This window comes from Gracilinanus agilis, chromosome 1 (genome assembly GCF_016433145.1).
Source record: "Gracilinanus agilis isolate LMUSP501 chromosome 1, AgileGrace, whole genome shotgun sequence".
Classification (NCBI taxonomy): domain Eukaryota; kingdom Metazoa; phylum Chordata; class Mammalia; order Didelphimorphia; family Didelphidae; genus Gracilinanus; species Gracilinanus agilis.
This window is the reverse complement of record NC_058130.1, coordinates 92508458-92524647: the sequence shown is the minus strand read 5'-3', so window position 1 is coordinate 92524647 and position 16190 is coordinate 92508458. Positions and strand designations below refer to the sequence as shown.

Genomic DNA, 16190 nt, shown 5'->3' with positions numbered 1-16190 from the left:
GTTGGCAAAAAATTGGAAAATGAGGGGGTGTCCCTCAATTGGGGAATGGCTGAACAAATTGTGGTATATGATGGTGATGGAATACTATTGTGCTGTAAGGAATGATGAACTGGAGGATTTCTACATGAACTGGAAGAACCTTCATGAACCAATGCAGAGTAAAATGAACAGAACCAAGAGAACATTGTACACAGAAAGTGAAATATTATGGAACAGGGAAGCTGGGTAGCTCAGTGGATTGAGAGCCAGGCCTAGAGATGGGAGGTCCTAGGTTCAAATCCAGCCTCAGACACTTCCCAGCTGTGTGACCCTGGGCAAGTCACTTGACCCCCATTGCCTACCCTTACCACTCTTCCACCTATGAGACAATACACAGAAGTTAAGGGTTTAAAATTTAAAAAAAAAAAAAAAAAGAAAGAAAGAAATATTATGGAACAACCCAATGGACTTTACTATTAGTAGCAATGATCCAGGATAATCCTGAAGGACTTATGAGAAGGAATGCTATTCAGATCAAGAGAAAGGACTGTGGGAGTAGAAACGCGGAAGAAAACATACAACATCACTTGTTTATATGGGTATATTATTTGGAGTTTTGGTTTTAAAAGATTGCTCTATTGCAAAAATGAATAACATGAAAATAGATATCAAGTGATAACATTTGTATAACCCAGTGGAATTGCTTGTTGGCTCTGGGAGGAAGGGGAGGGAAAAGGTTGGGAAAGAAAAAGAATCACGTAAACATGGAAAAATATTTTTAAAATAAAACTAAAAAAATAAAATTGATTGCCAAGTAAGAGTGAAGACCCAGTCAAAATGAGAAAATATGGCAATAAAGCAGATCGAGCTGATATGGTTATGTGCCTAGGAGTTGGAAGATAACTGGCACAGTTATGGGTGATGGTGAGATCTAAGTTACTATCATCTTATGTGGCCTGCAGGCAAGCCAACACAGGATTCTTTGACCAGGAGGGACAACTAAGCATGAAAGAATGAAGTAGAGAGCAAATGGAAGATTTGAGCAGAGTGCTGGAGCTCGTGCTTTAGCTTGAGGTATTTATTAGCAAAATCACTACACAATGATATATGATGGATGTGGATTAGTGACAGACAAGGGGAAGCAATACAGATTGCTACTTCAAAGGAATACTTTCAAGATAAAAAGTTTGGATTAAACACAGGTTTGCCAAATTCCAGATAAAGCTCATAAATTCACTCTCTCTCTCTCTCTCTCTCTCTCTCTCTCTGGCTATAAGAAGGTAAGAAAGAAGTCAGAAATGATTAAGGTCTCAAATCTGGATGACTAGGAGGATGGAAAAACCATCAACAGAAATGGAGAAATTGTGATAAAAGAAATGCTTTAACTCCACCCCCAGTTTGGGACCTATTGAGTTTGAAGTACCCCCACCCCCCAGGGATTAGGGAGGGGAGTGAGGAACAAAGATCAGTTTGGGACCTATTGAGTTTGAAGTATAAGTGTGACAAAAAGACAGAGGTAATTGGAAAAAAAGGTAGCTTCTTTCCAAGTGGCTAGAAAAAGGGGGGCTCTAGTTCTAAAGAAAGATTGAGGGAAAGATAATCTTCCTAACTACTACCTCTCCTCTACCTTAAATATCCAATCAGTTGCTAAATCTTATGACTCAATGTATATTATTTCTCCCTAAATTTATAGAAATATAAAAAGGAATATTTGTATTTTAAGAGAGGACAGAGAAAGAACAAGTAAAATCCCTAACAGAAAGTAATCACAGAACGTCAGATGGGAAGGAACCTAGCTAATCATCCAGACCATCCTCACTTCTTCCTTCCCTCATTTGATAGGCTATAGGAGATAAGAGTTTTAGAAAAGTCAAGTGACTTTTCCAAGCCACATAGCTAGTAAGTAACTCAACCCAGATTTTTTGACTCTGAAGTCCAATACTTGGCAACTTCTTAGTATCAATTCCAAGAGAGAAGGTAAGATTAAAAAATTAAAAAAATTAATAAGGAAGCCATTAGTGATCTTGAAGGTGGCTGTGTTACTAGTTATGGGAAGAGAAATCAAATAACAAGAAAGGGGAAGTGCTTTTTCTAAAAATCTAGCAGTGAAGGAGAACAGGAAACAGTTACAGTGTTAATTAAATTAACCAGGACAAAGCAAAATATCTAAATGTTCTGACATAATAAACTTTAGAACTTATAAAGCTTTTAAAAATTAATGAGACAGGGGGCAGCTGGGTAGCTCAGTGGAGTGAGAGTCAGGCCTAGAGACAGGAGGTCCTAGGTTCAAACCCGACCTCAGCCACTTCCCAGCTGTGTGACCCTGGCCAAGTCACTTGACCCCCATTGCCCACCCTTACCAATCTTCCACCTATGAGACAATACACCGAAGTACAAGGGTTTAAAAAAAAAATTAATGAGACACCATCTTCTTATGTTTGATCACTTGTATGAATGGCACTGAATTCTCAAAATTTTGGCACATTTACTTCTCTATCATAAAATAACATTTCTACTACATATGAATATTTAAGAATACCTCAAACAAATCTATTTTTCCAACGCTACACTTCACTATAGTTCATAGGTTTCCAATGAGGTTTGAATCAGGCAAATTCCCAGGCCATGAAAGCCTATTTATCTCCATCTCTTAGATACATGGCTTAACCCTTTGTGACATATCACAGGGTACAAGGTCACATTGTTCTATCTCCATTGGAGAATTTCTATAATTTCAGAACAATTCTACTTCTCAGTGTACCAATATATTTATCAGAATTAATTATTCCCTCAATAAGGGACCACTGGAAGTAAAAAAAAAAATAATCTAGCCCAACTGTTTTTGATGGCTATTTTATAGGCCCATGATGATGCCCAGTTCTTACAATTCACCTGGACTTCTGATAATAGTTTTATTATTGTTCTAAATTTAAAAGGGAGTTTCATTAGTAAAAATTACCTTTTTTCGATCTTCACTATGCCAGTCTTTATATTGCGTTGCCGTCAATAAGCATTTATTTTTCTTTAGAAAAAAAAAGATTAGCAGTTGTTTTTAACTAATCTTTTAACTGTTCTTCCAACTTTAAAATGTCTAAGCCATATTATAGAAGAACCAGTTTTCTGAGAATTAATTAGGCCATTTTGAAACAGTAATTTGTCAGGTCTTGGTGTTATTTTTCATTTTTGACCACAGTTTGACTACACTTTCCTTTGTTGCTTCTCTGGGCCTGATTCTATTTCATTGTGGGTATGAATGATTTTTAAAATGTTTGCTTTCGTCACTCTAATCTGCAATGCAATATCCCAACAGACCCTGAAGCTCTTTAAGAGGTACGACATTTTTACATTTCCTTAGAGTTAATACCCATTCTTAAGAACCACAGAATTAAAAACAGAACAAAAGAACACGATGGAACACAAAATCTAGCACTCGATTAATAAAGAATTAATTAGAGATGGGGAAACCAACTTAATTCCATTTCATCTAGTCAAGATTGGATGGGTTTTTTAATGTTTTTAAATTTCTTTTGTTATTTAATTTCTTTTATTATTATTTAATCTTATTTAATTAATTGATTTAGAATATTTTTCCATGGTTACATGATTCGTGTTCTTTCCTTCCCCTCCTCCCACCTCCCTCTTATAGCCAATGAGCAATTCCACTGAGTTTTACATGTGTATTTGAAGATCGGATGTTTTGAATCAGCTTAGTATAAGCAGAAGCATGTATACATGAACCATTGCTATCACATAATGAAACCATATCAAAATTTGTTTGATCCAAATAATTTGCACACTTCTATAAATTGGAAGGGACCTCAAAGGTCATCTGGCCCAACTTTTTCATTTTACTGAAAATGAATGACTCCTTCAAGGTAAAAAATAAAATAAAATAAGGAGTGGAACACAGGTCCACTGACTAAATTTAATACTCTTTTTCACTGCATCAAAACTGAGGTTGAAAGAAATTCAAGAAAAGAGATTTTTTTTTTTTTTAAGAATTAGGGAAATCTCAGCGTGTTTGCCCATTAAGAGAAAAAAATTAGTACATTGAGAGAGTTGTTGAAGATACATGAGGGATATGAAAAAATGTTCTAAATCACTCTTGAGAAGTGGATATTAAAACACTGAGGTATCACCTTACAGCTATCTGATTGGTCAATACAGCAGTAAAGGAAAGCAGTAAATGTTGGAGGGCATGTGACAAAACTGGAACACTAATGCATTATTGGTAGAGTTGTGAACTGATCCAACCATTCTGGAGGACAATTTGGAACTATATCCAAAGGGCTATAAAACTGTGCATACCCTTTGATCTAGTAATACCTCTATGAGGTCTGTATCCCAAAGAGATTATTTATTTATTTATTTATTCATTTATTTGCTTGCTTGCTTGTTTATTTATTTATTTATTTATTTGTTTGTTTGTTTGTTTTTATTTTAAGCCCTTAACTTCTGTGTATTGACTTATAGGTGGAAGAGTGGTAAGGGCAGGCAATGGGGGTCAAGTGACTTGCCTAGGGTCACACAGCTGGGAAGTATCTGAGGACGGATTTGAACCTAGGACCTCCCGTCTCTAGGCCTGGCTCTCAATCCACTGAGCTACCCAGCTGCCCCTCAAAGAGATAATTTAAAAAGGGAAATAACCTAATTGTGCAAAAACAGTTATTTATTTATTTATTTTTAGGACCTCACCTTCTGTCTTAGAATCAATTGATTCTAAGGCAGAAGAGTGGTAAGGGTTAGGCAATGGGGATTAAGTGACTTGCCCAGGGTCACATAGCTAGGAAGTATCTGAGGCCAGATTTGAACCTAGGACCTCCCATCTCTAAACCTAGCTCTCACTCCACTGAGCTACCCAGCTGCTCCCTGTAAAAAAATATTTATAGCATCTCTTTTTGTAGTAGCAAAGATCTGGAAATTGAGGGGATGCCCATCAATTGAGGAATGGCTGAACAAATTGTGGTACATGTTGGTAATGGAATACTATCGTGCTAAAGAAATTATAAACAAGATGACTTCAAAAAAAGCTGGAAATATCTGCAAGAACTGCTGCAGAGCCAAATAAGCACAACTAGGAGAACACTGTATACAATAATGGCAATATGTTATGATGATTATCTATGAAAACTTAGCTATACAAATCTGGCCTCAGACACTTCCCAGCTGTGTGACCCTGGGCAAGTCTCTTGACCCCCTCTGCCTACCCTTACCATTCTTCTGCCTTGGAGCCAATACATAGTATTGACTCCAAGACGGAAGGTAAGGGTTTAAAAAAAAACCAAAAACTTAGTTACTCTCAGAAATGCAATGATTTGGAACAATTGTGAAAGACTTATGACAAGGAATGCTATCCACCTCCAGAGAAAGAACTGTTGAAGTCATCTTTCACTTCAATGTATTTTTGGTTTTATTTTGGGATTCTGGTTATGTGGGAGTGTGCTCTTACAACAATGACCAATATGGAAGTATGTTTTCCATGACTAAAAATAAAATTAAAAAAGAAAAGATGCAAGAGAGGACATAATTAATGTAACAAAGTCAAGGAGAAATAGGAACAAGATTGAAACATAGTTACAAACATGCAAAAGACTGATGCTTCTATGAAGAAAAAGGCCACTTTTTCCTGTGAGGTTGAAGGAAAGATGAAGATATCCACTGGTTTAGAAAAGGGATTCTTAAAACTTTTTTGTGTAATGGACAGCCTTTTACAGTGTGGTTAAGCTTACAGATAAACACATTATCAAATGGTCAAGAGACATGAATAGGCAGTTTTCAGATAAAGAAATCCAGACTATCAATAAACACACGAAAAAGTGCTCTAAATCTCTAATAATTAGTGAAATGCAAATCAAAACAACTCTGAGGTATCATCTCAAACCTAGCAGACTGGCCAATATGGCAGCAAAGGAAAGCGATAAATGTTGGAGGGATTGAGGCAAAATTGGGACACTAATACACTGTTGGTGGAGTTGTGAATTGATCCAACCATTCTGGAGGGCAATTTGGAACTATGCGCAAAGGGCTTTAAAAGACTATCTGCCCTTTGATCCAGCCATACCACTGCTGGGTTTATACCCCAAAGAAATAAGGAAAAATATGTGTACAAAAATATTTATAGCTGTGCTCTTTGTGTTGGCAAAAAATTGGAAAATGAGGGGGTGTCCCTCAATTGGGGAATGGCTGAACAAATTGTGGTATATGATGGTGATGGAATACTATAGTGCTGAAAGGAATGATGAACTGGAGGAATTCCACTGATCTGGAATGACCTCCAGGAACTGATGCAAAGTGAAAGGATCAGAACCAGGAGAACATTGTACACAGAGACTGATACATTATGGCACAACTGAATGTAATGGACTTCTCTACTAGCAGCAATCCAGAGGGACTTGTGAGAAAGAATGCTATCCACATCCAGAGAAAGAACTGTGGGAGTCGAAATGCAGAAGAAAAACATGATCGATCACATGGCTCAATGGGCATATGATTGGAGAGTTTGATTTTAAATGATCACTCTATTGCAAATATGAGTAACATGGAAATGAGCTTTGAACAATGATACACGTATAACCCAGTGGAATTGCTTGTCAGCTCAGGGAGCGGGGAGGGAAGAGGAGAGGGAAAGAACATGAATCATGTAACTATGGGAAAACATTCTTAATTAATTAATTTTAAAAAAAGACAGACACCTGTATCAGAATAATTTTTTTAGATAATTAAAGAAAGTGCTTGATTTTAGTTAAAGGTTAGTGAGAAGGGGGAAGGAATTTATTTTGTGCTTACTAGATGCCAGGCACTTTACAAACATTATCTCAGTTGATCCCCACACCAACTCTAGGAGATGGGTGTTATTATTACTCCATTTTACAACTGAAGAAACCAAGGCTGAGGTTAAATGATTTGTCCATATTATCAATAAGTGTATAAACCGGGGGCAGCTGGGTAGCTCAGTGGATTGAGAGCCAGGGCTAGAGACGGGAGGTCCTAGATTCAAATCTGGCCTCAGACACTTCCCAGCTGTGTGACCCTGGGCAAGTCACTTGACTCCCATTGCCTACCCTTACCACTCTTCTGCCTTGGAGCCAATACACAGTATTGACTCCAAGATGGAAGGTAAGGGTTTAAGAAAAAAAAAAGTGTATAAACCTCCTATCTGTAACATCTCAGGCCAGAGCTGATAAATAATAAAGAGCAGCCCAATGTTTTAATGAATTCATTCATTGGGTCTTTTTTTTTTTAAACCCTTACCTTCTCTGTTTTAGAAAGAGTATTGGTTCTAAGGCTGAAGAGTGGTAAGGAGTAGTCTGAATCCACTTATTTTGCAATACTTCATAGAATAATTATCTATACTTGTGTTTCAACTAAAGTTCATGAGGGCAATGATATCTTCTCTAAACTTTCTATCTGGTCCAGTTCCAAGAAGAAGATAGTTCCAAAAGCAGGTGTTTAAAAGAAAGTTTGATAAATGAATAAGCAAATATAATAGTTTTCACCTTTGGCCCTCTTTGTTTTCCCAGTGCTTAGCAAGATGTCTTGCTTAGTAAGTGCTTAATAAATGCTTGTGGACTTAAATTAAACTTGGTTTCCCTTTCATTGGTCATTTCTGGGTAGGATCTTAAAAGCCAAGTCTCCTGGCAATGGGAATTTGCAAGATATTTTAATTAGCTCTTCCTGGGCTTTGCTGCATTTGCCTCTCTATCCCTCATCCACAAAGCTACAAAACAGGATTAGCAAGAAAAAGAAATACAAAATAACCCATAAAAATGATTCAATGAGTCAAGGTTAAAAGATGCTGGCCTCTCCTAGGATCAGATTAATGTGAAAATCAAGCACTTGATTGTGCTAAATTGTAGCACTTCATTAGACTACATTTTGTCTTAGCATAAAAATAAAGGACACATTCTTAAACTGTTTCATAAGAGCTTTCACTTAATGGGAAAGCAGATTTTCCCCATCTAATAAAATCTGTTCACTCCCCATCTATATAATTCTGTTGTGAACTCTGTACTCACTATTTTATATTTTGGATTACTGTAGTCTCTTTCCCTCCACCTTGAAACTATCAACAATCAAAACATTTTTTAGAACAGCAGTGTCAAACTCAAATGGAAATAGATCCCTGTGAGCTACATATTGACTTAGAAAACTACAAATTAACATTATCTATATTGTAGTGTATGTTATTTATTAAACATTTCCCAATTCCATTTCTATCTAGCTCAGCATTTCTAAACCTGAATTTGACACTGCTGTTCTACAACACCAATATTCTAAAGTGCCATGTATACCTTTCAAAAACCTATGAGCCTAAGGATCAAAACCTAACGCTGTTTCTTCCATTCATTCATTACAGAAATATTTATTATATGCCTATTATGTGCATATTACTATGCTAGATGCTGGACATGATATGAGCTCTGCTTTCATGAATCATAAACTAGAATAAGGAGTAAGATACAAGCAATGACAACTATAATATACAATATTCTATCAGAAAGGTGTCAAACTGGGCTGTAGTGAGAGGTCTGAATGGGAAGATTGCTATCCACAAAGGGCTCAGGGGAGGTTTCCCAGAGGAGGTAGTATTTCAGTTGGGCTTGAAAGGACAGGTTCAATATGTTATTTTGGGGAAAGAAACATTAAAGGCCAAGAGAACAGAATGTACAAAGGCAGAGGAAAGAAAATTTTGCATTTGCAAAATAGGGTAGAAAGTTTGATAAATGAATAAGCAAATACAATAGTTTTTACTTTTGCCACTCTTTGTTTTCCCAGTGCTTAGCAAGATGTCTTGCTTAGTAACACATAATAAGTGCTTAATAAATGCTTGTGGACTTAAATTAAACTGTTCACTGTTCACAGTCCATAAAGGAACTCCTCCTATTATTCTTTCTAGTGAAACAGTAGATGTTTTATCTTTAACATCCTTCAACAGCACTCTCTTGCATCAGATTACATTTTCTTTCTATCCCTATAATTTCCCCCTAGGTCTAACACAAAACTTAGTCTTGCATTTCTCAAATACTGGTGGTTGTTCAGTCTTTTCAATGGTGTCCCAGTCTTTGTGACCCTAATTTTTGGTGTTTTCTTGGCAAAAGATAAGTGGTTTGCCATTTCTGGCTCCAGCTCATTTTACAGATGAGGAAACTGAGGCAAACAAGGTTAAGTGCTTAGCCCAGGGTCTGAGGCCAAAACATATGAATCTTTCTGACTCCAGAACTTTATCCAATAAATTTTTTTAGCCACTTAAAGAAAAGTAAAATCTAGGAGGAAAAGTTTTATCTAACCTTTGTATCTCACACACACATTTTAAACATCTAATTAATGTTTGATGAATAATTTCTTTATCTGTACATCTACATAGCTGCAGGATACTAAGACCCAATTTCTCCTAGGCTCTCATTCAGCTTCCCACAAACTCACAGACTCTCAGAGCGAGAAGAGGCCTTAGAGCTCATCTAGTTCAATCCCCTCATTTTACAAGAAGGAAACTGACCCTTAGAAACAAGGGAGTGAAGGAATAGATGGGAAAACGCAAGGGCAAAAGACTGAGGATGAGAATCGTGGTCAGTAGGTGAAAGGTCTTGTCAAAGGCACGTTGCCCAAACATATCCTTTATTAGATTTTCCCTACCACCTTAGAAGGCAGTGAGTACAAAGACTGGTATCTCGATTTTACAGAGGAAACTGAGGAGTTAGGCAGAGCGGGGTTAAGTCCCAGGCTGACCATTAACGACAAACAAGTCATTCCTCCTGCACTTTGGTCTCCTCATCTTGGACAGAAAGACACCCTTCCCGGGATGAGCCAGCTCAACCCAGCCCAGCCTACCCAAAGGTTCAGGCCCAGCTGGTCCTCGCCTTAGGCTCCCGTCATGCACCGCTTTCCAGCCCCTCACCGGAAGCAGGAGCGTACTCGACCACCACCTCCCCATCTAGCATTCTCCCTCCATCCCTGAGCCCTCCCCCCCCCCCGCCCCCGGAGCGGTCCCAGTACCGGCCCCGGCTCCGGCTAGTCCCACACCTTCACTGTGTCCAGCGGGTGACCCACAAACACCAGGCACATGCCGCCGAAGCCTCCAGCCAGGAAGTTCTTCAAGGGGCTGATGGGCGCCTTCTCCTCAAGCTCCCTAATTTCCTCAACCTCCATGGTGCCGATCCCTCAAGCCTTAATCCAGCTCGGGCTGCAACTGCCGACCTTTCCCCCACATTGGGGGAGGGAGGCGGGGCCTCTAGCGGGGAGCATGCTGGGAAACTGGAGGCGTTGCGGGACGGACCCTCTCAGCAGTCATCCTGGCCACGCCCTCCGTCGCCACGCCCTTTGCCTCCCCGGGTCGGCGTGTTTGCTCTTTCCTGCTGGCTGGGAGATTCGAGGATTATATTTGCATTCTTCAAACGAGGAAACTGAGACCCCGAGAAGGACATAGAGTAATTGAAAGACCCCCTGGATTCGGATTATTTAGTACTGTTGCATCTCTCAAATGTTTACTGTTGTCAGAAAACACGGATGCGCTAGATTCGTAGGATTTATATGCAAGAGACTTCCTAGGAGGAAACCGGATGAGAAAGGTTAATTTCTCTGCCCAGGGTCAGACAACCTATTGGTTTTGAAGATAAAGGTTTGGGTTTTTGTTTGCTTGTTTGTTTTTCTTTGGACCTACCGCGTTTACTGCCTGCACTAGGGAGATACTTACATACCTGTTAGATTGAATTAAATTGGATTGCAAACCAAGTTTTACTGTTATGGGTTCTCACTTACTACCCGTAGGGGTATGTATTTGTAAAACTTGTGATTCCGGATTTATATGGACCAGTTTCAATCCTGGGAACATCTCACAAATCACTGTCTTTCAATGGAGTTACTAAGGATTCTACGAAATTGAGCAGAATTTGTCTCCTGCTATATAGGTCTATAGAAAAGGTAAAAGGACCCTCAGATCTATGCAAATACTCAGACTAACCATTTAATATAAAGCAAAACACTAAGAATTCCAACTGAAGCCCAGTAATGTCCAGAGGAATTTCCAAACCTAACCACTGAGCACCACCTCTTCAGACTTTATAATAATCGAATTTTATATAGGACTTTAAAATTCATAAGGCAATTTACATACATTATCTCATTTGAGCTTCACTATAACCCTTTGAAGTAGGCCAATAACAAGCATTATTATCCCATTTTGCAGATGAGGAAACTGAAACTAAGAAATTAGGACACTTTCTCATGGACAATGTGTGAGAGTCAGAAACCAGGGCTTTCTTGCTTCCCTAAGGTTAAAATGACCCTGAAAGAAAAAAAAACAGTATATTGCTAAATAGTCCATTCCATTGTCCAGACTTGCTCTTCCATGTCACCACTTTTTGACTTTGTGTTCTTCTATAGAAACTCCTTCCCGTTCCAGGAATTCCTCTTTTGGGTTAAGAACCTGAATTGTTAAAAATAATAGTTCTCAAACATCCCATTTCTAGGCCCATATCCAAAGCCTCTTTGGCTTAATTTCTTGTTATTCTTGTTCCAGTTGTTCCATTTGTGTCCTACTCTTTGTGACCTCCTTCAACTTATTAGGGTCTACCAGAGCTGGCAGAGCCTTTGAAAACTCAGGGTTACCTCCATAACACACTGAAGGGTAATTCAGAGCTCATAATAGGAAGCAAAAAAAAAAAAATCTACAGAAAAAGTAGAAACAATCATTGAGGAGGTCTCATTGCAAATTTTTATCATGTTCCTACTAAGGAAATCATTTGTATGATTCCAAACATCTTACTGGCCTACCTCTTTAATGCCAATATTTATCTTGGATAAACCATATGACAGCGAACTATGGAATACTTCCAATCTCAGAAAAAAGATTACCCAAAGGGTAATGGAAATTTTATATATAAAATACTCAAAGATACTCTCCTTCCTGTATAAGCTTTGTTCACAGACTTTCTTTCCTCTCCAAATCCTAACTTCATTCTAAAGGTCTCCCACATATATTCCCCTCATATTTTACTGAAAAATATAATTTACCAAGTTTCCTCCTCTCCTCCATTCCGTTTCACATCTTCCAGATGTCTTCTCCCACTCTTTCATCTGCCCTCTCTCATATGAAGATGTGGCCCTTCTCATTACCAAGGAAAATCCTTCCATTTATACAAATCATCTCATCCCATCCCATCTTCTCAAGCATATCATCCCTGCTATCCTTATTTACTTTCTCACTAAGCTTCAATATCTCCCTATCTTCTATCTGCTTCCCTGCTGACTACAAACAATTCAATGTGCCCCCTTATACTAAAATAAAAAAATAAAATAAAATAAAAGCCCCTATATCTGATTCATTCAACCCACTGTCTGGCACATAGTAAGTTCTTAATGAATGTTTGACAATAATGAGGATATAAATGAAGAGTATTAGGAAGTGGACCTGTCATATAAAAAATAAGAGGCAGAAGATGAGCTGCTCAAATGTTCTACTACTACTTCCAGATATTAAACAAATGAGGCTTGCAATGCATTTGTTATATCATTAATGGGAAAACAGGGCCATGAATTAGAAAGGTTTGAGGGCCCACACTCAGGAAATCACAGATCCACCAAATGCAAATATGTCCAAATGTGACTGCACTAGACTTTTTTTGCTAGATGCCATGGGGGAAGGGAAATAAAGGTGGATAAGTATGAAATCGGTTATTGATTACTAATTGAATGTTAAGGGTTTGTATTAATCACCAAAACTAGTATCTATGGATCAGATTTTAATTTAATACTGTAGGCTTTAGTAGTGAAGTTTGTATGAGATTATGCACCCAAATCTTAAGGCTGCAAGATGATCCTTTCTTCTGAGGGAGATAAGGAAAATGGATGTTGGATGAGCCAACCTGGTCAGGAGATGTTTTGCCCAGCATTTGAGTCTCTGGTGCTGAGTGGTATCTGTTGTTGAACTTTCTAGAGTGTGATGGTGAATCTTTTAGAGACCACATGCCTTGTCCTGCCCTCACAAATTGCCTGCCATGCCCTCCAATGCTGTGTGCAGTACCCTGTCCCCTTTCCCCCAACCAAGTTCACTGTACCCAAAGACAACAGATCCTGTATGGAAAAGGGTATATTTTCAGGATGTTGCTGACTACCTTAGGTAGCTCTCTTCAGGAAAAGCCAGGTGCTAACAAAGTTCTACTGCATTAGACTTAGATCCCCCTTTTCTCCAGGAAATATCTTCACATATTTTTTTTCTTTCCTCCTCTTAATACATATTTCATATGTAATCTTATACATATGCACAAATGCATACACACAATGCCTACTAATAATAAATGCTTAATAAATGCTTGTTGAATTTAATTTAATTATGAGGCAGAGGTGAGGAGGGAATGCCTTCTAGACAAGAAGGATAGCCTGTGTGAAGGTAGAGAGATGAAAGATGAATTGAGGAAATTGTGGTATGTTTTGTGGGAATTGATAGAGCCATACTGACTCCATCCTGTGACTCAGTTCTGGATCTAACTCAGTTCCCTTTCTATTTATTTATGGGTCTAGTCCAAATTTTGTCTTGTAAAAAAAACTTTTTTTCGTCAAGGGAACTGTGAGAATACCATTTTGCATTATTTGAACTTAGTCCTGTGTGCTTAAGAAGCTGGACCTCCTTTACGGGATTTGTTTAAGATTGCTGCAAGTAGTTTTCTCACAGTTATATAGCTCAGGCAAGCCATATGTCTTATCTCAGAATTGACCATGTTTTTATCAATTGGGTGCTATTTTCTTATTTCTTTGATTGAATACAGATACTTGGAAGGGAGTGGGACATCTCTTTCTGATATCAGCAAATTGCATCTTTTCAGTCTCCCCTTTCCAATTCAGAAAGCTCCTCATCTTAATCTTGTGTCCTGGTTTATATACTGCTAATTGTTTTCTTTTAATGCATAGAAATTTGTCTCCATTTGTATTCTGAGTACAGTGCCAAGCCAAGGAGGTCTGGTCCTGAGTTGTTATATAATTGGCATGTTTTGCTTAATAAATCTATATGCAAATAAGGTATCCCCTAGGCATAGCTGTGGAAAGTATCTGATGTAATTCTCTTCTATTTTTTGTTTTGATCTTTAATATTCAAATCATATATCCATTTTTATTTTGTTATGGCATGTGGTTTAAGAAGTTGGTCTGATACACTGTGGTAAAATCGAATGTAATAGATTTCTTTACTAGCAGCAATGCAATGACCCAGAACAATTCTGAGGGACTCATGAGAAAGAACGCTACCCATATTTAGAGGAAGAACTGTGGGAGTAGAAACATAGAAGAAAAACAACTGCTTGAACACATGGGTTGATGAAGATATTATTGGGGATGTAGACCCTAAAAAAATCACCTTAGTGCAACTATCAATAATATAGAAATAGGTCTTGATCAATGATACATATAAAACCCAATGGAATTGCACATTGGCTACAAGGAGGGAGAGATTTAGGGGAGAGGGAAACAACATGAATCATGTAACCATGGAAAAATACTCTAAATTTAAAAAAATAATAAATAACTATATAAAGCTATGTGCTATGATGCTCAAACCTTTATTTCCTCAGACATTTCAATCAATCTACACATCACAGTTGCATCTGAAGGAATAATAATAATAGCTAATATTTACTTTATGGTTTTTAGAGCACTTTTCATAGGTTACCCCAATTATATCTAAAAAATACTAGGAAGTTTATAGGTATTGGGAGAAATATCGTGCTTTTCTCTCTAATTATTGTGGTTTTTTGGTATAGGATTAAGTCTAAGATCAAGTCTATGTCATTCTCTTTGTGTAGTTTGCCATGGGTTCATATCCTGTCTCTAAAACTTAGTTGCTATATGATTTTAGGTAAATTATTTAGCCATATAAATCCTTCCTCAGTTTCCTAATCCATAAAATAGGAATAAAAATACTATCAGATACAGAATATTAATTCTGGAAAAGACCTCATTAGTCATCTAATCAAATACACTTCAGGTAAAACATTAATCCCCTCTATAATATCTGCAACACATCATGTCCCTCCAGGAAGGGGGAATTCACTATTACCTAAGGCAGCCCATTTGAAGGTATGTAGTTCATGCCAAAAGAAAGAGGGAAAGGATATGAGAATGGAAAGGAAGTTTCTCCATCAAGATGACAATGAAAATTATGTGTTAACCCAGTTCCCTTTTATTTTTTCAAAATATGAAAAGTGAACCAAATAGAAGATAAGATACATGGTTTCTTCTTTCTCCAAGAGCACCTGTCTTGAATGATTGATTGAATGAATGAATAATAAAACTTTTATTAAGGACTTGCTATGTTCAAAGTATAGTGATAAACACAAAGAAGGCCAACAGAAAAGCAAGGCAGTCCCTGCATTTAAGGATCTCACATTCTAATAGGGAGTTAAACTCTAATAGCAGCTTAAACCTTCTATGAGTAGTTTAAGCTATTAGTAGAAATAAAAGAACCATGGTCCTTAGGAGGCAACAGCAAAGTAGTTTGTTTTAATTTAATTCCCATGGATAAAAATTATGTTTATGTTGAACTATTAGACCAAGCCTGGCACATTGTTTGGTAGCTAGAACCTTCTTTTTCAGTCTTCAGTGGCTGTGGCTGCTAAGGAGCTGGGGGCTTGTCTGCAGAGGTAGTCGATAAGTCAAATCTACACAAAGGTTTTCCCCCTAAATGAAAGGTGCAAAGACCAGGCTGGCAGAAGAGTTGGTAGTCTTGGACTTATCCATACATCAGTGGTAGTTGGTTGATAGTTGGTGTTGGTGCTATGGATGGAGGCTACTTACTACTGGATGTCCATAAGAGCTAGGTTGACAATACAACACTTTGTGAGGATAGGAGTGTCTGCAAATCCAAGGATTCTTGGGCTCTGGATCCTGGGCTTTCTCCACCAGAATCCAAAAGAAAGTAGTAGTCAAGGTGGTGGTTTGAACTACCTGAATCTAAGGAGAAGGGGTGACTACAAGGGGGTGGTTTGAACCACTTGAAACATGCCAACTCATGAGATATTCTCAGGATACCTGCTTCAGCTACATGGGGATCTATAGTTAGAAGGCAGTGAGTGGGCAGGAATAATCAAGTTAAATCTCCACATAAGCCACCAGGTAGTGCTCTAAATTTTAACTGCTCCAGTCCTTCAAACACATATATAGACATGGACTTAGCTTAGGACCAGGCCAAGTATCTTTGGCTTCTGGACCAGGCCTCTTGACTATCT

The 16190-nt window shown here is 38.0% G+C and overlaps 1 protein-coding gene across 1 annotated transcript in view; it reads right to left on the bottom strand.

Moving 5' to 3' along the window:
* The window catches only part of SLC25A20 (solute carrier family 25 member 20), a 46121-nt gene extending 35915 nt beyond the window's left edge, over positions 1 to 10206 (bottom strand). The window contains exon 1 of the mRNA XM_044680228.1: positions 10000 to 10206. Coding sequence (XP_044536163.1) covers positions 10000 to 10125 — 126 coding nt within the window. The 5' untranslated portion in view covers positions 10126 to 10206. The remainder of the gene's footprint in view (positions 1 to 9999) is intronic.
* Positions 10207 to 16190: the final 5984 nt, after the last annotated feature.